Here is a 25,241-nt window from a genome sequence, read left to right on the forward strand (position 1 = left end):
AAATCTCTGTTGGGTCAAATTATCTCTACAGTTAAGTGTCAGGAGACTTGCCTAGGATACAGAAGAGTTTGGTTCGAATCCATGGAGGTTCATACGTGCATACCCATGCTTAATTATCTACTCTATTATGATAGTTTCAAGGGGAGAGATTCAGGTGTAGACCTAAAAGCCTATTGGCCAGGCTTCTGGAAAATGGAAAAGGAAATCTTCCCTCTTCCCATGTTCATTTATTTCAATCCCATTTCTCCTCCTCTTTTCCATACTCTGTCTCAGTGTCCTAAACTATCTAGTTGTTAGCTATGCTGGCATCTTCCTGTTTCCTTGCAAAAAACAAGAAATTGTGAAGTTGAAATTCTCAAGAAAAGTTTAGACTAGACTGAATCATCATTTCCTGATACAATAGCAACAAAATAAGGCAGAGTTTATTTCAACCACCCCAGGTCAAGAAATTGAGAGATGATTGCATTTTGTTCTCTGCTGTGAGTTAACAATTGTACAGGGTCAACGAACAGACTTTTAAACAGAGATGTCTTCCTGCTTTGTGACTGTCTTCTGCTTAGCAACCCAGTAACCCTACCTTCCTTGGAAACTATATGGGATATGAAAATGTCTGAAAATAATAATAATTAACAACAAAAAGGAGCAACATGGCAAGCTTTTAAAAGAGTCTTTCTCCTGTTGGTAATTTCCATTAGCTTGAGTTGTGGCATTCTGTGGATGATGTGATTGTGAGACTGCCAGTTCTTTTTCAATGGGACAGCTTTTTGTTTTGGTCACAAGCAAATGCCTGATGTAGGTTTGTCTCTTTTATCTGTTACAAAGACTAAATCTATCTTTATAACTTTTTCACATTAGTTATATGCACAGTCAAAGGTAAGTTTACATTTTCTGGGAAAACTTCACTCCTGCCTTTTTACAGATTTTTGCCCACCTATCAAAAATAATTCCAGTAAAAATTTTCTGTTGATAATTGGGTGGCTTTGAGCCAGTAACAGGATTATTTCATTTGTAAAATCTCACATGACTAATCAAGGAAAAATAACAGAAGTTATTTATTGTGTCAGCTGTTCTAACATTCTTCAAACATTATCCAACTTTATCTTTGAACAGGGTCTACTAAAGGTTGCTATAGACAATGCCAGAGCTCAAGAGAAACAGGTCCAACTGGAAAAGACAGAGCTGAAGATGGAGCTCTTCAGGGAACGAGAACTGAGGGAAACTCTTGAAAAACAGTTGGCTGTGGAGCAGAAGAACAGAGGTATCTTAATTAAGCAGACATAAACACCTTGTAATTTATTTCCTTAGAAAACGTAATTTTTTTATCAAACACCTGTGTTTGATTAAAATTTCTCCCCTTTACCTCATGTTATGTCAAGGCTGACTGCAATGCAGGAAGTTTTACAACCTGCCTGATTCTGCATAGGATCTTTATGAGATTTAAGACAAGGACCTTCCTTTTTCTCAACATTTTTCTTTAATATTACTTGTTACATCAGTAATACACAACACAATTATAAATACCATAAGTGCTGTTATGGCGGCTTGTGATCATTATGAAAAAGGGTAGCTACTTAATACAAAGACAACTTCCATCAAATTTAAGAATCTGCAAGGTTTTAGGAACTCTTGTCTCTGTTCTTATGTGCTAGAGTCATATGTTGCAAATTCAGGCAAACCACATGCGATAAATATAATGGTAATAGTGATGTATAAGCCCTTTATAATGCATAGTAGATCAAACACGTTTGTACAAGGAGCAGCTAAGATTCTTCTGATAAGGCAGTAACATTAGTAGTATTTCAAACATTAAAATCAGCCCACTTTAAAGCATATACGTGTTAAAGATTTTAAAATAATTTCATTATATTGTTTTAGTACAACATTCTAAAAGATTGATAGTAAAGGTAAAGCAGTTTACAGTGATTTACATTAACTATTTGCCTTATGAGCATGTTCCCATCTTGTTTTATGGCTCTATTTTTCTGTATATGTGTGTCTCGCCCTTTAACAGTGTCTAATTACTTTGCAAGGGACAGTTAACCTCTGGGGCTCACTTGCTGTTTAACACAGAACATGACAAGTCAGATATGTATTTTTGCAGGGCTATAGTTATAACTCTTTTCTTGTCCAGTTTAGTTTTCTGGGAACCAGCTAAATAGGGAATCCCGAGAACACTTGGGTTCACAACCAGTATCATTATACCTTTAGCTTTCTACCAGTAAGTACACAATCTAACCCTGTTTCGTGCCTTGACCGATTAAAGGGTAGGACTGTCACATCATTAATTTCCCTTTTTTAACTTCTGAGAATACCTTTTTAAAGACAATCACTATTAACAGTTAACACAGCTGTGCACTGAATCATCCCTTTTTCCACAGCTGGCCTATTTTGTTCAGTACAATTGCACTACTTCCACTGTTTGAGTAGTTTTGTAAAAGAGCTCAGTTATTCTTCACATCCTTCTACCTCTGTGTCTCACAGCTGCTCAAATATATATCCCTTTTTAGAGTTAGGAAACCACATGCACAACCGAAGAGGTTGGGGTGGACCCATCTGACCTTACTTAAGTTATGGCCTCTAGAAGCTAAGCACCTCATTTAAACTAATACAAGTTCCCTTTCAGGTCAATAAAGAAAGAGATTTGTATATCCTGTTCTCAGACAGGTAGGTGGGGTCAATTACACTGTGAGGACTTCTTTCTGTTCCCTTTAACTCCAGAGGGAACATAGTTGACTAGGCTGGACTAGACACATGTGTTTTGAGCAATTAAAATTACACAAAATTAATTCCACTCAAAGTTGTATGTCAGGAAAGAGCATGGGATAGTCACTTATTTTGTTCAGGGTACTGAAATAATTGACAATGTTATTTTCAGCACGATGCATTACCTGCTTTTTCATACGTATCTCTCTAGTGGTGATACTGCACTGGTATAAGACTCAGACTCAAGACGAATGGATTTGAACGCTTAATGGTGGTATGCAGCAAATCAAATATAATGAGGCTGACTATCTCTGCTGGTGGATACTTCTGTACAAAAGAAAGAAAAGTAATGGATTATTCTTTAAAATGAACAGATCCAAGTAAGAGAGGAAAACTAAGGCCAGATTGTAATTATTGGGAGAATTTATTCTTCAGTTAAAAGTAGAAAAATACATAGGAGGCTTTGCCCACTATTAGTTTTCCAAATAGAAAGCATCATGTCTTAAAGTTTCACATGCCTTAATGGAAGCATGAGCAAGGTGGGAGAAATGTACCATATCCCTGTTAAGTTAAGAGATACCATACGAAGAAAATGAAATACACTTAAAAGCTGCAACATAGAAACACGAGTCACTGTGTGACAGGTCAAAAATCATTAGATGAATGGGATCTTCAGCATTAGGCAAAAGACATCTATCTTTTGCTCGTCATGTTAACACAAGTCAAATATCTTTATCTTTAGTGGCTACATCTGAATATTTTTGCCATTTTTCAGAACATGAAATCCACTGCTGCTACTGTGTGTTCTACAGAGCTGCTTATTTACTGTACTGTTTCCTTCCTTCTTTGTAAATATTCCAATTAGTGATTCCTAAGGCTGTAGGATGTGTCTCATCAACTAGTGAAAGTAGGATAATATCTCTTCTGTGAGCAGCTACACAGTAAGGGCTTGCTAATTCTGGCTCTGACTGCTGTAGTCGCATCTACAATGTGTCAGCCATGATGACATTTTAATTCAGAAAGCAACATATGTTTCCTTCTCATTTATTGCAATCACTTCCAAAGTACTTATAATGAAAACAGTAAAACCGTGCAATGATTCAAAATGTATTTAGTTTAGCCTTTGTATAGATAGTAGATGTTCTTTGATAGTATAAGCTAATTAGCCTGTAAAATAGTTGTTACTATATAAAATGTGAAAGAACCAAAATTCCAAAGTCTTGGATGTAAATTATATAGCTATTCTGACTACAGGGTATGCACTTATGTTCATATTGTGTCTGAACAGTTCTGTATAGCAACACAAAATATCCAAGATCACCCAAAAAGTGGCAATTCTTGGCATATACATTAAACAGTAATAACAATGACGGTTCCATTTAAAAGTTTCATTATTTGCATTTTGTGAAAGATACCACCATCGCAGACTGCTGGAAATAAGGAGGATGAACTGGTGGAAGTACATTTTTACCTTTGCCAGCATTCACCACTAGGCATGTACCAGAGGTTACTTTGGAGTGAGATACAAGGCTAGATTCTGCCCCTCTACTCTGCTCTGGTAAGACCCCACCTGGAGCCCTCAGCACAGGAAGGACATGGACCTCTTGGAACGAGTCCAGCGGAGGGCCACTAAGATGATCAGAGGACTGGAGAACCTCTCTTATGAGGACAGGCTGAGAGAGGTGGGGTTGTTCAACCTGGAGAAGAGAAAGCTCTGGGGAGACCTTAGAGCAGCCTTCCAGTACCTAAAGGGGGCCTACAGAAGAGGTGGGGAGGGACTCTTTTCTCAGGGAGTGTAGCAGTAAGACGAGGGGTAATGGTTTTAAACTGAAAGAGGGGAGATTTAGACTAGATATTAGAAAAAAATATTTACTGTGAGGTTGGTGAGGCACCAGAACAGGTTTCCCAGAGAAGTTGTGGAGGCCCATCCCTGGAAGTGTTCAAAGCCAAGCTGGATGGGGCTTTAAGCAACCTGGTCTAGTGGGAGGTGTCCCTGCCCATGGCAGGGGGTTTGAAACTCAGTGATCTTTAAGGTCCCTTCCAACCCAAACCACTCTATGGTTCTATGATTCTATGATAAATCTTGGCAGTCAAACTTAGTATCACCTAGCTTCTGGTCTGGGTAAGGGTAATTCTTCTAGTGTGTGTACAGAATTCTTTAGTTAGTAGTTTAGCAGATAATTGTTTACTGAGTGTAAAAATTATAGACTCTCCAGCAAAGGGTTATCTGGGAAGATCGTAAGGAAAATAAGCTTCTTACATGCACATCTGTGAAAACGCTGAACGTGCTATGTAAGAAGGGCTGGGGTGTGGCGGGGGGGATAATGGTATGCTCTACGACTTTACAGATCTCTTTAGAGGCTCACTTTGGCTTTTATCGAGTAGAAGAATTGGTTCACGTTATCCTTTTCCATCAGGAACATAGCCTGTGATATGTTCCTTCAGTTAGGGATCACACAAGTCTTACTTTGTGGTTGTAAGTCACTGGTAACATAGAAAAGAAATTTGTAATGAAGTTTCTTTAAAACAGCCCTTGTATGATCCACTTACACTTTGATCTTGCAATCCTTTTCCTTGTAAAATTTGAACTGAAGAGATATGAGGAAAACATTTGTCTAGATTAGGGCCTTCAAATGCTTAATTTTAAAATACTCATTCCTTTCCTAATATTTCCCTCACATTTGACAAAGTAAAGTAATATTTACTTGGCTAGGGGATCCAGCACTGTAAAAGATTTGCTGCGACTTCTTCAAGGCTAGTTGGCTGATGGGACAGGAGCTGACAGAAAGCAAGAAAGATAAAAGGGAAAGACAAAGGGAAATGTGGATAAGAAATAAATACGGGGAAGAGATCAGGCTCCAAGAGTTCAGATGGCTTGCAGGAAGCAGCAGCTTGGAGGGGAGTTAGAAAGCTCAGGGCCTTTCCCTAAGGAATGAGGACCACAGCAGGGTGGAGGGCTGAGCTCCTCCTGCAGCCCAGACACCCAAGCAGCCAGATCTCCCTCTTGTGGGAGAGAAGCTGCAGGCAGGCAGGCAGGCAGGAGAGAACTTCATCACGATGTGTACACTAACTGTGGGCAATAACAAAGTGGTGGACTTAATCCTGAAAAAACACCTCTCCTCCAGAGACAGAGGCGTATCTACATCAGATGATACAAAAAGTAAATTTCATTGCCAGTTCCAAGCTTTTCTGCTTTGTACGTTCACAGATTCTTATCTGTTTATAAAAACTATATATATGCATTAGCTGAATAGCACCTAGAGTTTTCAATACCATGGTATAGAACAGTAGCACAGTAGAATCCTACTGTGATTCCAGCAAAATTTCAAATTATTTGAATTGGCATTGTATAATTAAGCAATTTATATGAACTGTTGCAGTTGTAGCATTTCTCAGTACTCTTAATAGGTAGTCATGTAGCCAAGTTTCAGATCCCAGTTTGAGTACACTGATTTTCTTTTTTCCTAGCAATAATTCAAAAAAGGCTAAAGAAGGAAAAGAAGGCAAAAAGGAAATTGCAGGAAGCACTTGAATTTGAGACTAAACGACGGGAGCAAGCAGAACAGACACTGAAACAGGCAGCTTCAACAGATAGTCTCAGGGTCCTAAATGGTAAGAAACCAATTTTTGTCATTAACTTTCAATTTAAGTGCCAAAAGAAGCTTGTTATATTGAAAATTTATAACATGATGGGAGGAGAAAAAAAAGAAAATCTCTATTCTTTCCTTCATTCAAGTGATGCCTCTCTCTTTATTGTTTTGTTATTTTATATAGTATGTGCAGATAAACTCACTGGAGAGAATGTCCAAACTAGGACAATTTTATATTATTAGCTTGAGAAGTCAATTTTTTTTTCTTCTTTTTCTCCCCCCCTTTATGCTTGAAAAATCTATTGCTCATTAATCTTCCTAGTCTAACAAAAAATTGTCCTGGCCTCCAGTCATTGTTCAACATTAAAAAAACTGACAAAGGTTGATTGTATTGTAATTCAGCATTGGAGTAACAGGTTGTAAAAAGGGCTATAAGAATCAAATGAAATATGTGTCAGTCTTACCTTTCTATGTTTTTAGACTCTCTGACCCCAGAGATAGAAGCTGACCGCAGTGGGGGCAGAACAGATGCTGAAAGGACAATACAAGGTAGGAATTTGCAAAAGGCTATAAATCTAGATCTTGCTATATGAGTTTTTCCTCAGCTTTAGACTGCTATTCAAGCATGTAGCCTACCATCTGGGCCACATCAAAACAAGTTCAAACAAGGTCAAGTTCATCTCGCTTGTTTATAAGAGAGAATACATTCTGTACTGATAGATTTTCTTTAAATTAATAGGTCATTTCTGTTTATACATAGCAATTAAAGAAGAATAATTAATTTGAAGTGATATTGGGTTGAATCTCAGACATGCTGAATGCAGTGTTTGTGAATATGTATGGTTAGATGTGAGATAACAATGTTTTTAAAGGTATATTTGAAACATTATGAGCCTTTTAACTATACAAATGACTAAACCTAATAGGTAACATTCAAGGCATGATAAGAATTTCATAGCTAATATTCAGTGGCAGTTACTGAAAGGTATGTTTCAATAAAATGCTCTGAGCATTAACAATAAATAATCTGTTTATTTCCTTCTTGGATTTTTCATTTACCATATCCCATTATTTACATTTTAATAAAACAAATCTGCTGAGTAAATTTTTACATGAAATACTAAAGAGAGCCATATTACTTCCCCCGTGAATCTAAATGTGTGTATATATATATTGCAAACACCAAGGTATTAGTAAAGAGCAAGTTTTTAAGATAGTATTTATGTTATAATGTCTTCTCTAGTCAACAGGCTAAATCTACCTACATGCATACTAAACAGTAAAAATAGCATTTGTTTTCAATTGTAAATGAAGGTGCGTTTTTCAGAGGCTAGCCTAAAATGATTCGCTCCAGTAATCACTCTCAATTGCCTTTATTTTGCATTTCGAAGTCAGTCATCTTAACAGTATCATTTGACATCTTCTGTGTGTTATTTAATCACTTTTACTAATTCCTGGAGAGTTGTTACTGGTGTGCCACAAGGAGGCTGTAACAACAGAATAAAAAGTCAACAAGCTTTTAATGTATTGAGCATATAAACAAATACAAAAGAGGCAATAAGTTCTTATGTAGGACAAACACGTGTATATAAACAAAAACATTTAGGTTCAAAGCAAGTTAGGTCTGCAAAGTCAATAACTCAGAACTTGGAGTATGCCAGATTAAACGTTGCCTGGGAAGTGGGTACATGTTGTGAGGTTTGTTATTCCAGAATCCTGCTTTCCTTACCATAAACTGTATGCCCTATTGGCGTAATAGATTTAGTAAGAATCCAGTCATTATGTCATTTTGTTATAATCCAGTCATTTTGTTATTTTGTTTGGTGCAAAGACAGACTTTGAGTTTCTTGGGAGGCCATTCCATTAGACCCGTCACTGCAGTATCCGAGCTCTTTGCAAACATTAATTACTTTATCTTCAGAGCATTCCCACAAGAAAGTGAAGTTTGAAGTATTCCCATTTGAAAGCTGGGAAACAGAGTCACAGAAAGATTAAGGTGACAAATTGCTTAACTTTTGAGAAGCTAGGACCTGTTTTTTCAGAATACTTTGCATTTTTGGCAAATGTATTCAGTGTATTTAAAATCATTGTTCCTGTTGAATTGACTTCCATTTATGGGCTGAGATACCAAGCTGGATACTTATAAAATGAGCAACACATAATTACTCAATATTTTGGAAGATGTATTCTAAAGGACTTATGCCAGACTGCACAGGAGCAGCACTTGGACTTTTTAATCATCATTATCCATTCTTTTCCAGCTATCCTCTGCCTACTTATGTTCATTTCATATATTTCCATTTATGCATCAAATGAAATGAAGGACTTACAAGCAACATTGTCAGTAATGATGACCTTTCCTTGATTCATCTGTCCAAGGTGGTGTAAGGAAAAAAAAAACACAAAAAACCCTACCACAGATGATTATTTAATTAAAGACTGGACCATAATATATTCCAATTGTGATGTTGGATCACATTGCAAAGGCAACCTTAATTCTGACATTTCCTGTCTCTGCTTTGCAGTCTTAACATATAATTCAAATAGGGTTTTCTTAAGGAAAAGGAAAAAAGAAGCAAGAAACAGAGTTGCTATTTTTTATTGTTTATTATATTCGGCTTAATTGTCATACAACAGTTCAGAACTTTTAGATCTACCACAGTGTGTAACCCTACAACAGAAATGTAACTGTAGGAGCTTATTGTTGTTGTGGATCAGCTATTATAGGCTGACAGGTTTCAGAAATAGTTCAAGAAACAGTTAATGGCAGACGAGTAACGCTGAGTGTCAGGACTCTTTGTGTTCATTTCCAACATTGGAAGGAGGATCCCCTTTCACCATAAATTCCTTTTTATCTGTGTCCCTCTTAACACATGTCCCTGTATCTGTGTCCCAGTTCTTCCTAGTTTCTTCCTCCTCATTCCAATTCCAGCTTTTGTCAATGACTAATCTCACTCTTTCCTTGCTCTGCATTACATTGTGTTTCTTTCTTCCTAACTTAACATTCTTCCAGCATTCTCTTCTGAGCTCAGTTTCATGCCACCCTGATTATTTCTTTAATTACAAGCTCCTTCTCTTCTCAGTGACCCCCAGCCCCCTGCCTCTGCCTGACCCTTGCTCTTGCCTCCTCTCATCCAGCCATTTCGAGAGTCCATGCCGCATTGACATTCCCCATTACCAGCCTTCCCTGTTTGGTACCACATCTCTCTCTGCATTCTCTGCTTCCCCCCGCCTCCCCATCAAGCTCGTGTTCGTTCCCTACTGCTTTCAGTACACATTCTGTCTCTTCTTCTGCATCTGCTTGGATACCAGCGAGGGAAGCACTGAGAGAAAAGCAAAGACAATTTCTCTGTTCTTATTTCAATACTTAGCACGGCAATTGTTTGCAAGAATGAGGAGAGAGAGTTGCAGGGATAGAACTGCTTCATTCCTGTAGCACCAGGATAAAGCATGCTCAGTACAGATGGGCTCCTTGGAGAATTTAGCTGCAAAACTCTACAAAAGCTTTCCAACGGGTGAAACTGGGATTTTTCCGACACTTTTTTGAATTTTTGTAAGGGTTCAACAAAGACCATGTCTTTCCAATCTTGCAAAATTTCAATTACATCCATACATTTTATCTGTAAATGATATTTTAAATACTCTAGTATGCACTATAGAAGAATTATTATATAGAATATACAATATATTCCGCAATAAAGAATATAATACTGTCTCTTCCATGTTTCAGGCTCTGGGAAAAAATACTTACTAGAGAAATACTTATGCCTTTCTCATTCCTCTCAAAAATTTATGTGTATCTCAGAATGAAAGCATGTCTGCGGTAATAGATTCTTTATCAACAATCATTAATTTTTTTTCAACTTACTGTATTAAGCATGCTATGCAGTTCTATAACTAAGCAAACAAAAGTAGGAAAGCTGCAGCGTTCTGTGGGGAGGTGAAATAATTGAAATACCAAGTGTAATTTCAGCATTTAAGAAAATATTATGCAAGGAAATCATAATTAAATATAAAGATTTTATCTACTATCTACTATAAATAAAAGGATACTTGTCAACTTGAAGTGATATTTAGTGTTGATATTTTTATATCAATGTGAGTTAGGAATAGGACTAATTTAAGCATAAAAGATAATCGCATTTGTCAATAAGTGGGATATTTTCTGTTCTATTTTCTTATTGTGTAACAGTGATTCAGATTCACTTTTAGTTCATGTAAAGTCGTGTAAAATGGGAGAGATAATAAAAAGAAATTTGAACATGAGACTATAAAAAGAAGGATATTTTAGGATTGGGTTTGGGTTTTTTAAATACTGGGTAGATAACAGTTTGCTGGAATATACATAAAATGCTAACAAATAATCATAATAAATAACCCAAATGTGGGTCTTAAATATACTTACATATTTTTTAACAGATGCAAACAGATACTAAGCTATTATGAACTGGTGTAGACACTGGTTTTAAATGTTTTCTTTCTTGCTTCTGTTTAAAATAATAATAAAGCAGATTATCCTCTTCTCCATACATATTGTAGGTTCACTAGATGCCTATGCCTAGCTCCCAATCCGGTTTCCCAAGACCCCCTCATCCCACACAAAAAGGTACCATACAAAGATAATGTTTGACTTTTATATACTGTTTTGTTACCAGACTTCTTACTAAGCACTAGAACAATAACATTCACTGCCGCTCTTACTTTCTCATTTCCATTGATTTTTTCTTCCCCATCTGGTTATTTACCATGTATTTGTCTGCCTACATTATTAATTCTTCTTTTCTTCTATAAATCCCATACTCCCACTTTTCTGTCTCCCAGTAGTTTCCCTCCCAAGTCTTGTACATTCATCTTCATTCCATTTAATCACCACTTCCTCTACACATTATCTACAAATGTTCTACTTCTGCACTGTCTTCCCCACTGACCATTCTTTTCGTATGGTGTCCCTGTCATGTCTTCTTTTTCCCAGATGCCTGCCTAATTGTTTTGTGCTTTTCTTCCAAAGCTCTCCTGCTAAGAACAGGAAGCTTAACCTGTTTCTCTGTCTCAGGCTGCTATTTTGTTTATCTTCTCCATTTCTTTCCCATTTTCTAGCCATTGTCTCAGTTCATATCTTTTCAGCTTTCTTCCAATTAATTTCCAACTTATACGTGCCATCATTCTAGTGAATTCTGAAGCCAGCTCCATCCTTTTCTGCTAACAGTCTTCTCACCCTGTTCAGTTCCCATGAATTCTCAGGCCTATCTTTTTTTCTTTTTTTCCCCAAATGTCTGTGTTCCAAGAGACCCTTTGCACTTTGCCTGTCCTACTCCACTCTTTCAATTTTCCCCTTATTACGCATTCTCCTCTAGTGCAAATTTCATTCCTTTTGTCCATCAATCAAAATTTCATACCTCAGTTCCTTATTCTGCTGCAAATATTTTTTTCCTTCTATCCTTTCTCCAAATGATTCTGTTATCTTATTCTCCCTGTGCCTTAGCAAAATGAACTTACGCTTCTAAGCCCTTTCCCACTGACAGTTTCTTTGCACCTTTTCCTTGTTTTCCACCTCTTCTGTAGTCTTATATTAACAGTGCAGTTAAGTGTAATGCTAAGTGGCTTCAGTCTATGCTTTCCTGATGTAACAAAAAGAGCCGCTCAGCTACCATGCACATAAAAGCTTCCAGGGCCAGCTGTCTTTTTCCCTCTCAGAAAGGACAAGGCAGAAAACTGAGATGTTGAGCAGATCCAGGAATAGAGAAAGCAAGCAACTGCAACTCAGCACGCTGACTGCATAGTCCTCTATGAAGTTACTTGTAGGGCCTTTGAAGGCTACTGAGGAAGAATGAGAAAGAAATTATGATTTAACTTTGCCCATACCAAGCACCTAGTGTGTGCATTTTGCTGCCTAAGTACTAGGGGAAAGCTGCCCTGCAGCTGCCCTCCACATTAATAAAAATTGCTTAGATACAGCTTCAGTCATTTGCCTGAAAACCTCACCTAAATTGTTTTCTGTGTTGGTTTGAAACTTTGTTTAATCAGTTTTTCAACAAGCAAAATCAGTGCAATAATCTCAGCAAATGACAGCTCTTGATTCTTTCTTGCTATATTTGTGTTTGAAAGATAGCTATCTGAAGGACTTCAACACTGAAAAGGACTTTTGGTGGTTCTATGAAGCTTGTGCGCACGGTTCCATTTCTGATGTATAAATCTTGGACAAAAGCATGTGAAAATGTGTGATGGTATTTCTAATGAGATCAAAAACTTTATTGGAAAAGGCCATTATCAAGGCTGTAAAGTCAAGCATTCCAAAATTAGGAAATGGTAGAATTAAGGTTGTCTTCCGCACCTTTGTTCAACCGTCTTTGTGAATGCATCATGATATAATCTTTAATTATATGATTAGATACTGTATTTTTCACAGTACCCTGTCTCATTCAGTGCAGGGGACAAGGATGTAGTTGAATAAAGGGATATCTATCCAATATTTTCTTTATCTTCAGCGCTCAATGTGTGTTCTCATGCTTTATATAATACCTAGTTTATATATAATACTTTCATCATTAGACATCATGCTTTACAGAAGAGGTGTGAATGATTATCTCAATTTCTTTCATATGTTAAATCTTAATGTTGAGTGTTTTTCTTCACTATTTGAATAATGTCCTGAGTAGCGATTTCTTAGGGTTTTATTTTTAACAAGTGAAATACAGAATTAAAAGTTTCACTGTGAGATGGCATCTGACAACCTTATGAACTTGAATCTTTAGATTCACAGTGATTAAGCTAACAAAGTAACTGATAAACTGTAATACTTCACTACGATCAGTGTGATCTAAGGAATGACCATTTTGCCATGGGGTTTTACAGAAACTCGTTGAGATAAATAAAAAAAAAATAAATAAAATCTTGGGATACATTTCATGCTCTTGGGCACGGAATCTTCCTTTCTTTTGTCTTGCAACCCATATCACTTTTAACAATGTCTCCATCAAGTTTTCTTATTCTTGCTTCTTTCTCATCTCTAGCCTTTGTATCAGTTCTAATATCTCTTTTTTTGTCTCACCTTTCAATACCAGTTTCTATTTATATCCAGTCATAATTCTAGCCTCTAATTTTAACTTCTTGCACCAAATATCCTTGTTAATCAAGATCCAAGCCTCCAGATCAAGACCCAAGTCTCCAGGTATTGGCTCAAAATTATCTATAAGCCGCATATCCAGTTACTTGCCAAGATTTCTCCCTCTAAGGGACTTCAGATGACTTTACCTGACTTTCTTGCCCAATCTGTGTTCTGTCCCTTATCTTTCCTTCTATTCTCAACCACTGGGTCCTGTTCTTGTCTAGCTGGTCCAAATCACTCAGTCCCCTGATTTCAGTCTCAGTTACTGTCAGCTAAGCATTTCTCATTACTAGCTCCCTTTTGCAGTGTCTTCCAGTGTCCTGGTTTCTGTGTTTCTATCTATGTGTTTAACCAGCCTAAGTCATCCCCCCTAGTCACATTTTCTGTCTTTATTTCCGACTCCAACTGCATCAGACTTCTTGTCCTAATTTCTTTAAATCTTAAGTTTTATATGAGTTTATGTTTGTAGACTTAGAGATTACTGTTGGCTGCTAATCATAGATAGGACACATTTTACAGTGCAAGACTACTCTCAAATTAACTAATGATTTTTTAAAAATAGTTTTCAATATCCTCAAATGACAGGACATCTATTTCTTTTCTGGGGACATCAGTTCTCTTTGCAGCACATTTAACTGAAATGCCTTTCCTTAGTCTTTCCTTCATTTACTTTGCCTATGATATTGACTGTGATGACCAGCATCGTGTCCATTTCTTTTATCCATTACCCTTCTGTAGAGTCCCTTCAATAATTGAATCTTTCTCCCAGGGCTTCTGTCTCCTATCTTTGCATTTCTGTCTGTTCCTCTCCGTGTCCCCCTTCCTCTTAATCAAAAGCAATTCCATTTGCTCCCATAGCTCCTCAAAGACGAGGTCATCCATCTGTATAATGCCATGTAAACCCATGGTCATATATTCTCTACAGTATTAATTGATTAAATCCAGGAAAAGAAAAGCACCTGATTCTTTATACATTTTACAAAGTTTTTTCTTGCATTTTTTCTCATTAAAACGTCTTAGAAATGTTAAATATATATATATCAACTTGTAAATTCTGCATTTTTATTCAATTTATATTTCTTCATCAGTTATTCCATTTTTATTGCTGCTTAGTAAGTACTATGGATTTGTTGTTACTCATTTATTATTGCGTGGTACTTCTAGCAGAAAGGTGCTTGTGTTTAGTACAGAGTCAGGATTCTCAAATGGATTTGTCAGGTCATTTTCAGAATGAAAATACATTTTCACTTTCCCACGTGACATGCCGCCTTCTCTGCTGACCCATTTCAACGCTGTTTCAGCTTCCCTTGTATTGTTGCTTTCCCATTTCCCTTACATCTCTGTTGGAACCTCCCCCCTGCCAAATATTACGTCTGAATATCCCAAATCTTTCTTGGTACGCCACTTCTTTGACCTGTGAGGCGATGTGTGTGTGTGATCTGGAGCTACGTGTCTGCTGGTTGACCAGGTGGCTGACTAGCAGATACATGCATTCTGAGGGATCAGTGACAAGCTAGGAGATATGCATTTTCTGCTGGACATCTTGTTGCTGCCTCTTGGCAGCTGGGCAAATCAAACAGTACATGATGCTTCTCAGCAGCTGATGGGCCAAACAAATGGTTTTTCAAGCTGCAAGAGACCCACGGCCCACCTGTTGTGCAGGCCTGCTATAAAGGTTGAACATTTCAGCAGGGAAAAGAAGTCAGGAGCTGGAAACAAAGCTGTCAGAAGCCTGGAAGGCAAAGAGATTTTTTTTTCTAGATATATTGAATAACTGCCCAAGGAAACATCTGCTACTTAGCTAGGCTGTTTATGGAAACAAACAGCTGACTATTCTAGACCCACAGAAATATAAAAAAGGTTCTGTGAAACAGCAATAACAAAACAGTGGACTCCTTTTTCTTTAAAGATGAACTTTTCTGTGAATTTTAGGCCACTGGGCTTACTATTCCATTAGGCGAGTTTTTAAAAAAAGAAAAAAACCAACCACCTAATATTTTCCATTTAATTTGGCAAGAAAAAGTCTTTTTTTCAGCTTAAAAGTCATCAAACAGCAAGAAGGTCTGTCTATGTGGAACACCACGTCATGTGAGTGTGTGACTTCTAGCAATCTGACAGATAGATTTTGCTTTTTTCTTTTTTTTTTTCTGTCTGATTATCAGGTTTCTTCCCTAAGTTTTCTATTGTTCAGATTTCTAAAGTTCAGTAAGACAACTAGTTTCGGTCTCTACAGCTTTTGTTAACTGCAGACATAAGACAGGACTGTCTTTGTAATGTGTCTGCCCTCCTTAGGGTTGCTCTAGCACCTCTAGGTAAGAGTAGTGATCTGAGATACCAGCAAAACGTGAAAAAGACAACAGAACGGAGCAAAGCTGTTGTAGTGACCCATTAGGGAGTCATGTCTGCTGTCTTGTTATTGATCCTTCCCTGCATGCCAGAGTTTGTCAAACAAATTGATGCATTGCTGAAAACGTATGCACGTGCACTGGTCAATTTTAGAAGCTGAAGGTTAGTGTGTTTTCTGCACTGCTCTTCTCTTTTGTCTTTCTTTTGCTCAAAAAAAAAAAAAAAAAAAAAAAAATTTCAGATCTAGCGGTGGTGCTGAAGAGGGTGTTAGAAGTTTAGTGTCTAACCCTCAGTCACATTTAGTGGAACTGCATTACTAACTCCCTTTGGTTAGTCCACTGGATTCTGTTTTAGTTTTGCTCAGTCTTTCTAAAATATTTGCTGGTTAAACACAGTTTCTATTTGCAGTTGCACATAATGCTTCATTTTATTTCTGATTAGTGCCTTAAACTTGAGCTGCTTTTTGACTGCAGTGTATAACGCCTTGTATTAATGTCAGGGTCATGCACTTATTATTCATCTGTACAGTGCTATGCACTTCAATGAAATTATATACATAATAATAAATAACAACATTAATCTGTGTGCACCACCTTGAATTTCATTACTGTTGCAGAAGGTGTATCTCTGAAAATACGTTCTCTAATTTTTATACATTTTAGAAAGAGCTGGGCTCTCTCCCTGTGCACTAATTTAAATATTTTATTTTATTTCCCCTAAGAAGAATAAGCCTTACTAGCTTTACCCACTCACAAGTTTGAAAGACATTTGTTTTACTGATTTTTTTTGGCTTGGCAGACAATCCAGTATAGTTCAGATTTTAAACCTATATTGTACATTAGACATTTATGACATTTCTTGCTCGTTCGTCTGTCTTTTACTGTTGAAATCTGAATACTCAATGAGGACACATAGAGTATAGATTTATTTTGCTTCACATTTGCTTGACCATGAATAAGTACTGAAACTATCTTTCAGTGCATTCCATTACAGTGCATGGAAACCAAACAGTAATAAGTATGTTCCCTATCCCTCTGCCCAGGAGTCCAGCACTTTGGCAGGTTTTCAACCCAAGCTAATCAATTAAAGACAACATTGATTAACTTAAACAGAAGGTGGTATTGATTGCAGGCAGTAACCTATAAATAGCCAATGGTTTCATAGTGTTCATAGGTGATTGGTAGCTACACCTTTAAACTTAAAGGTACATAATCCTGTTATCTATTGCCCAAAAAGCAAAGGAAGGTGACAGAGTTAATAAGCAGTTACATATAGGTGGCAAAACATGCTTATAGAGCCTCCTTATTCAATACTTTTACATAAACTTTTTCACATTTTCTTTGAAATTACTATCTGTTGCAATTTACATCTCATTTTATAGCTGTATATATACGAAGCTGCTGGAAATCAAATATGTTCATGGCTTTTCTACTGAGATAAATGATTAATCAATCAGAGGCTTTCTTCCAACATGGTATTTTAGTGCACTTTTAAAGCAACTATGTGTAAAATTAATGACTAAGCATGAACAGAGTCAAGTGGGAAAATTCAGGACAATAAGAATATTAAATAAAATACATTTTGCACCAAAGAGGCTATTAAGACTTTATGTAGAATTGTTTTGTCTTATTTTTGTTCATCTCTTACTTCCTCCCTCCTTCATGTTCATATTATTCAAAGAGGGAAGGATAGGATGAATTAATTCTTCCCTAACAGACTTCTGAGGTCACCTCAGCTGTCTTGCTACCTGGGAAAGATGGGCACTGCAACCCACCATCCTACCTATTCATGTTTCCCATAAGTACTCTGTTCCCTTCATCTTCTCTCACAGAAGGTAACTGAAACCTGGACAGGCTGGTAAAACACACAATTCCAGCATAGTCTCATCAGCTGGAAAACAAAGAATTTTTTCACTTCTAGAGAAAGAACTAAAAGACCATTTTTTAAACCAGAATGAACATTTGATTAAAACAACAACATCATCATTCCAGTGAAATGGTGTTTCTATAGCCTATCATGAAGTAGATATAAACAAAGTGGATTTCTAGTTCATTCACAGTTGAATTCACATTTCCTGTGCCTCTTCAGGTTGGTTGGGGAGCTAGATTTGCTGACTGCAAGCTGGTTATCAGTGTTTGCCTCTACTCTTTGTAGAGAGCTGTCCCTTTTTCTTTCTTTTTTTTTTCCCCTCAGCCACATTTTCTACTTCTTAGGCAAGTGCTGGAAAGTGGCATCATGTCAGCTGTAATGTGTGTCATAAAGAAGATTGTTTCTTGACGTTTGGTTTTTAAACTACTATAGAGATTAAGAAATGCCTGATGTTTGTGTATCATCCCCTTATAAAGGAACCTCATCTGTCAATATTGGTGTTGCATTCTTCCATGAAATCATTAAAACTTCACTGTCAACAGACCTCAAAATATTAAATGGTTTGAGATTTCTCTAATAGTTGTGCTTCCCTTGTTGTGACTTGTCATGTGAAGCATGACGGAGACAGCTCCTATGCCAAAACAACAGTAATAATTTTCAGTTCTGCTAAAAGTACCATACTTTAGAGAACTACTAGTACAAACAAGTAGCTGGTAACACACAGGAGGAAATCTATTAGACAAAGATATCTATATCTCCTTGCTGAAAGGTACTGCACCTTGGGTAGGTAAAAAGAAATATCAAACCCAGATTAGAGTTCAGATCTTGAATTTCAAATTCAACCATTTCAAACATTAAGTATGAGCAGTGGCCCTTTTTGACTGTCAGCAGCCACCACCTGCATCAAAAGAAGAAGAAAAGAAAATTTCTTAGCAAGCCATGTGAGCCAGTCTACCAAGGAAGGTCATCATCAATTTCCCATCTCATCCTGGCATCTCTGAAGCTCTGAAAATAGATTTTCAGAGAGAAGTTAAGATAAGACTATCTTAACATTAATCCTTACACTATTTAAAAAGTGATTTGGTTGTTCACAAGTAGACGACCATTTGAGATGTTCCAGGCCATCTGAGACATCTGGACAGAGTATTCAATACATTTTTATTATGAGGTAATCCCATTTTACACCAGCAGTGGTGCAATAGTATTCATTCAATATTTTGATATGAACATCCCTACCTATATCCCCTAACATATTCTTGATTTTACTGTCCCCATTCATGACCAAGGTAAACAAAAATTAATAAAGGAAATATAGGCAAATAATATAATTTCCCTTAAAGCTTTACACAAATATTTTTTGGGATGAGATGATGACTTTGAGATGTTAGTGACTGTGCTGGTAAATGACTTTGATTTATGCGGGAAGTTGTATGAACCCAAATTCCTGATCATATTCCTCATTCAGGTAGCATTCCTGATCTCAGGTCTCGCTCTGAGACTCACTTACAAATCCAGATGTCAAGCCTGAAGGATTGTAGTGAGTTAGTCTGGTGAACGTTACATGACAGTCTTAATAGGGAAAAAACCTACGAGGGTGCTTATTTGGAAGCATCACTCCAATTGATAAGGAGTAACGCACAAGGTGAAGGGTAAGGCAAAACCTTTCAAGTACTGTGTTTCCAGTAAAAAGGGAAGAGCCAGTGAAGGAATTAAAAAGGAGTGACAATTCAAAGAAGCAGACTAGGAAAATATTTTTGCCATATGAATTTGTTTATACAACTCAGACAGAAGTAAGCTTTAGTAGGTAAGATAGGAGGAGAATTTGCATATGAATTTACAGCTAGAGAGGTACGAAGATGAGGGGCAGAGAATTTTTGTGAAAAGAAAGTTAGACACTATGTTCTAATGAAGAGTCAGAAGTAACAAACAAACACGATACCTTGCTTTTGAACTTCACTGACAGACAAGATGAAAAGAGTGGTTCATAGTGACTAAGAGTAGTAGTAGTGGGGAAAAGAAGGAGGAATCTGAAGGGATGAACGATTAACAAACAGCTCTGTTTTCCCAACCCAAGATTGTCACGGCAGCTAAATATTCAGATGGAGAATCAAAAAAGCAGGCTGAGGTTTTAGTTTGGACAAAAGGGAATAGACGTGGGCTACAAAGGGCTACGTCAACTGTCAACATGGATATGGCAGCTGAATTTCTGGTTTTGGATTAGACTACTCGGATGTGAAGCATGGAGAGGGAGACAATGGGAGGAAGATCGCAGCCCTGAGAAACTAAAACAGAAGGTTGAGGGAGAAGCCAAAAAGATCAAACTGAGAAAGAAATTAGCCATGTGGATGGAGAATAAGATCCTAACAAAGGCAGAACAGTATTTGAATACCAAAAACGTTTTATCAAAGGGTAGTCTAGAAAATTCAAAGAGGTAGGGTATGGGGTGCTAGTTCTAAGATTTGTCTAGAAAGAAATCATCAAAGACAATTAATATTAATATAACGCAACAATTAATAAAAATTTGCCTAAAAAAAAAAAAGCTGACTAGCAACAGAATGGTTGGTCAAAGAAGAAGGTACTTTCCAGTGTTATGCAAGTATTATGGTCATTTGACCATGTGTTTAACTGACACATGCTTACCAAATTAAGAACATGGAAGTATTATATCTATGTTGTTAAAGAATAAATGGCTATTAAAAGAGTAGGGAAGTTCCATAGGTTTTAACTTCAAGTTAAAGTCCTTCATTACATTTTCTTTTATCAACAATTTCCCTGAAGACAGGATTCTGTTTATACAATTATTACAATGTGAGTTCTAGAAATTTTCTTGGACATTTTTGCTAAACCTCTGTGGTAATTGCACTTGAGAATCCTCTTAATGGTAGTAATCATCTACCAAAAAAAAAATGTCAAGCTAGGCATGGCTGCATTTTCTCTCCCCTTTTTGTATTAAAAGGGAAAATCTCAATTTCTGTCAGGTGCTGTAGATTTGCCACCTAACTGAAAGAAGAAAGAAATTAAATCAAATCATTGCACTCTAATATCTGATTCCAGATAGAAAGTATGTACGCAGCAAAACTTTTGAAGGAAGTGCCTTCAGTTGAAACTTGGTAAACAGCTGGAAGGCGTATCAGCTACAGGGAGAAAAAGAGTTTAGTATTTTGAGGGAACCACATAATATTACATTACCTTTAATTCTGCAACAAGCTAAGAAATTTGGAGTGTAGGTGAGCAAATGTTCTTAGCAGCCTGTTTTTGTGAAGAAAACCTGGTTTGTGCTGGTATAAGTGTTAAGAATGAGAGCAACTGAAAATCTACCTCTAAATACTTCATCAAATATGTGCATGTGTATCCATGTTACGGAAAAAGAAAACTTTTACGTTATCAGATTTGGAGAGGATATCATAAACTCTTTTGATAGAGCAATCTTTTGCTATAGCAGCTTAAACTACAGAATAAACATATCCCTTGTATATTGCATATCATAAAATATGATTTAAATGAACAATATTGAAATCAAAGTTCCAATTTAGGAACTTGAGTGTATTGTTGTGAAAAGCCCAGTCACTTATATTTATAGCTTCATATTTTCATGGGAAGAAAACAGTCTAGAAACCCAGGGATCCCTCATGCTTTATGCAAGTGCAGTAGGTTTTAGATAACAGGATCAGGTCCACAATTTGCTTTTCTTAAAACCTGCAGTAAAAAATAAAAATAAATGCCAGCACCATACAAACTACAAAGGTAAAAAAATGCTGTATCTTGCACTTTTCTACCTCCTGTGGCTAGGGACAGAATGCAGACATGCCACAATAATGTTTTTTATTTCTACTGTTCAAACCATATTAATGAGAACATCATTTTGGAGAACTAATTATTTCTATTTGTCTTGTGTCACACTTTCTAATTCCCCTATATTAGCACAGCCAAAGCAAATTAATTGCTTTTCCAGCAGTTGAACCTTGTCCAAGAATGAGCTCACATTCCCTTCCAGTTTTGCTGTTTCTAGGAGTGCATTGTGTCAAAAATTTCTCTTGATACTAAACATAGCCCAGAGAATATCTTTACAGATTTCTGTTGCTGCTCACTTGATGAAATTTATAAGTTTAAGTGACCCACTAGGAAAGATAAAGTTCTTAGCTGCAAGATTATACATCAAAACAGTTAAAGTGAAATTAAAATTAAATGAATGAATCTCACTGAAGCAAAAAAAGCAGTAATTAATGGTTCCCTTAATTGTCTTCATAAAATATTTGCATGGGTCTAATTTGCATAATTTGCATGTATTAATTAATCTTTCAAAGGAATTTTGTGCTGAGAGAAGCCAAAAAATCTCTTTGTTTTATTTAACATCTAATGAAATATTTATCTTCGTTAATGAACTTCTCATCTTCATTAAAATAAAAATTGCACAAGTTTGTATGTTTTAAATGTTTTTATAATTGAAGTATACAAAAAAATCGCTTCAGACCTACAGTATCTGAAAAACAAACACATTATTGAACGTTCTGTGTCATTTTGACTACAGCAACATTTAAAATTTGAGAAACCCTCTCCCAAAAGTTTTCAAGGGGTTTTAAATTACTTCAATTTCATGTTAATTGATGATATTTTATTTTTTTAAATTTTGCAAATAGGGATGAGAAGGTAAACAATTTTGTATTTTTTATTATTGTCAACCTGTGATATGTAACATCTTTTATAGAATGCATACTGTGTTTAGAAAAAGAGCCTAACATTACAGGTTAAAATTTAAAATACTGCAGGAGTTTGTACAGTATATGGGGCTGGTTTATACTCTACTGGACTAACAGCTGAGGGAAAAACAGTTTGTGAGTTACTGCCTGACATTTAGTGATTGAACCTGGAGTAAGACTGATGACAGTAAGTTATAAAAGACTGTAGTGGCAGAGGACGTAGTTAAATGACAGGCTGCGGTGATCAGCAACTTTGAGACAGTATCCAAAATAGCTAGACGTACAGAATGAGAATATGCAGTGCAAAAAAAAATCAATAATAAAGTTCGGTGTAAAATTTGCATTTGGAAGTGTGAGGAGATGAAAAGAAATGAAGTACTTTGCGGAAAGCTATTTCTGTAAAAAGAATAGGTGTAAGAGGATGATGATTAGTTTTTCAGGGACAAAGGTGAAGGCTATTACTTAAAAAGGGGACCACCTAGAATCCCAAGGTAATGTATCAGCTACTTAATATTGTTGGAAATAGTGCCTGTGGAGAAAGAATAGCAAAGTATGGTTAAAATAAAATAGCTTCTATATAGAATGTTAACACTGTGCATAGTAAGATTTGTGAAATGGAGTTTGATTTTTTCAAGGATAAGTACAATATTATTGGCATAATAAAAGTATACTTGAAATAGTGAAATGATTGGGGATTTAGAATGTAAAGAAACTATATTTGCACAATGAAACAGCACAATGGGATTTGTACTCATTTTCAATACGCTTGCATATGCTTAAATCCTTGCACAAGGAGTTTACAAACACATTAATGTGTTTGAATTCATTTTAGACATGCAATACTTGAGAAAGCCAGCCCTGCAGAGACAGAAAAGTAGGAGCTGTTTAAGAGTGCTTTAAGATACAGCGCTCTTTGTATAAAAGAAACAGGAGGTTTAAGCTATCGAGATTGTATACAGAGTCATATATTCTTCACTACATTATCCTATAATTTTTTCAACTGATAAGATATAGTGGAACTTTGCTGATACCATAATGGCAGTATAGATATTGCTGTGTATTATGAAGGTGTGGAACTTGTGGAATAGCTGCTGAGGCAATGTAATTATCCATAAAATACCCAAACAATATCAGTGGGAGGGATATGTTTCACTTCACACATTTGTGGGGTAGATGTCTTTATCTGAGCTATTTGGCTGGACTCCTATTAAAGTCAGTAAAGAGTAATAGACACATCTCTGCCTTTGAAGAAAATGAATAATACCTTCCAAGTTTCTTCATTGATTATAAAGGGAGCCTACAAAAGTGGCTCAGATGCAGCTATCTACAGTGCAGGTGCCTAAAGTTACTGTGATGAATCTCATCTGTTGTGTATTATCCTTTTTGCTTGCCTCACAGTTCCAACATCACTTGTGACAGTAAACACACTACAAGCAGCTGCATTTCAGTCACTTCTTGTAACTACTGATGTTGGCAATGAGTAACTGCGCGTCACTTCTGGAAAGATATCCATGCCTGACAATTCCTTTTCTGCTTGGTGAAATTCTGTGGTGTTTCCATACTGTACAGTTCTGAAAGTTGCATAAAGCATGACCCTCAAATGTAGAAAAGATAACTTGAATTCTGGATGAGTCCTGAAGCTTTGCAGCATTTATTTCAATTGAATGCTACCATGTGAGGTGCAAGGCGTGAAACAAGTCTAAAGAAGCATTCCAAAACCTCTGAAATAAGTACAAAAGGGGACATAAATTGAGAGGCAGAAAAAGAGGTAGATGAAGCATCACAGAACTCTAGAAGGGAAAATGGTATCGTATTACTAATATTGTTATACTATATTATTGTAACTGTATTTCTACATCATTACTAATTTTCAATGGAGAGCTAGCAAATGTTTCTCCATTGTAGTTTTGCTTGAAAACAAGACATGGGCTGGAATTAGCCTGACGAAGTGTAGAAGTCTACAATGTAGACATCTACATCTGTGCTTGTCACCCTTGACCCTCTCTGGAGGGAGTGGAAAGAAAAGTCTACAATACAGTTCATTACTTCATGAAGTAGGTACCTATATTTCTCCTTTATCTATGTAAGGAGCATAACTAGAGTACCCTGGTGTAGACCTCTACAAACAAATTTAGTAAACTCGGTCACATTCCAAAAGTGCTGAATTCAGTTTCTGGAGGTGAAAAAGTAATATTTTTCATTGTTGTTTTTTTGTTCTTGTTTATGGATATTATTTTTTTCCATACCATAAATCAGTTTTATAGCTGGGGTTGTAATTTTACTCCAAGATAGTCTAATTGCAAAGGATAAATGTAGCATGTGGCACAATCACAAGAATTATATGCTGAGAAGTCACTGCCTTTGCTCATTTCACATTTTGCAGCAAACAAAGTATTAAGTGGATAATATCAATCTCACAATTAAAATGATAGAACTTGTTTGGGTTGCTTATATGCTTTAGGTCTGATGTTTTGCTATTGAATTATATGGTAAAGGAATAGCTCATTTTGCATGCTTCAGTGCATTTTCAACCAATGCCTTAAGCCAGAACCAAATCTTTATGCAGTCTTTATCTACTTATTTCTTAATGGCAGCACTGATGCTTTGGTATCTCACAAGGGTGTTGTGAAACTTAATTAATGTTTGTAAAGTATTCTGGATCTTGGATGAAAGGCACAATAGAAGTTCAGTTACATTATTAACTTCTGCTTTTATATTGTCTTTGGTGACTGATCAGAATCCCAGGCATTAAAAAGTGACAAAGAAAGTCGATGCAAGATACAGCAATTTACAACTATTATCAACTAATTACAGTTAGTTTCAAATCTAGAACAGGGAAATAGGTGGAAAATTATTTTATGGGATTTAGTAAGAAAATATACTTGATAACCATAATTACGAGTAAAGGCAGCCTGCCTGGATTTTCATAGG

General features: G+C 36.4%; 1 protein-coding gene across 2 annotated transcripts in view; it reads left to right on the top strand.

Moving 5' to 3' along the window:
• DACH1 (dachshund family transcription factor 1) overlaps positions 1-25,241 on the top strand; it is a 364,785-nt gene that overhangs the window by 322,918 nt on the left and 16,626 nt on the right. For both annotated transcript variants that reach the window (XM_074159858.1, XM_074159866.1), the window contains 3 exons: positions 1,111-1,258; positions 6,172-6,315; positions 6,774-6,842. In XM_074159858.1, coding sequence (XP_074015959.1) covers positions 1,111-1,258; positions 6,172-6,315; positions 6,774-6,842 — 361 coding nt within the window. The remainder of the gene's footprint in view (positions 1-1,110; positions 1,259-6,171; positions 6,316-6,773; positions 6,843-25,241) is intronic.

Source organism: Numenius arquata, chromosome 1 (genome assembly GCF_964106895.1).
Source record: "Numenius arquata chromosome 1, bNumArq3.hap1.1, whole genome shotgun sequence".
In the NCBI taxonomy this organism is placed as follows: domain Eukaryota; kingdom Metazoa; phylum Chordata; class Aves; order Charadriiformes; family Scolopacidae; genus Numenius; species Numenius arquata.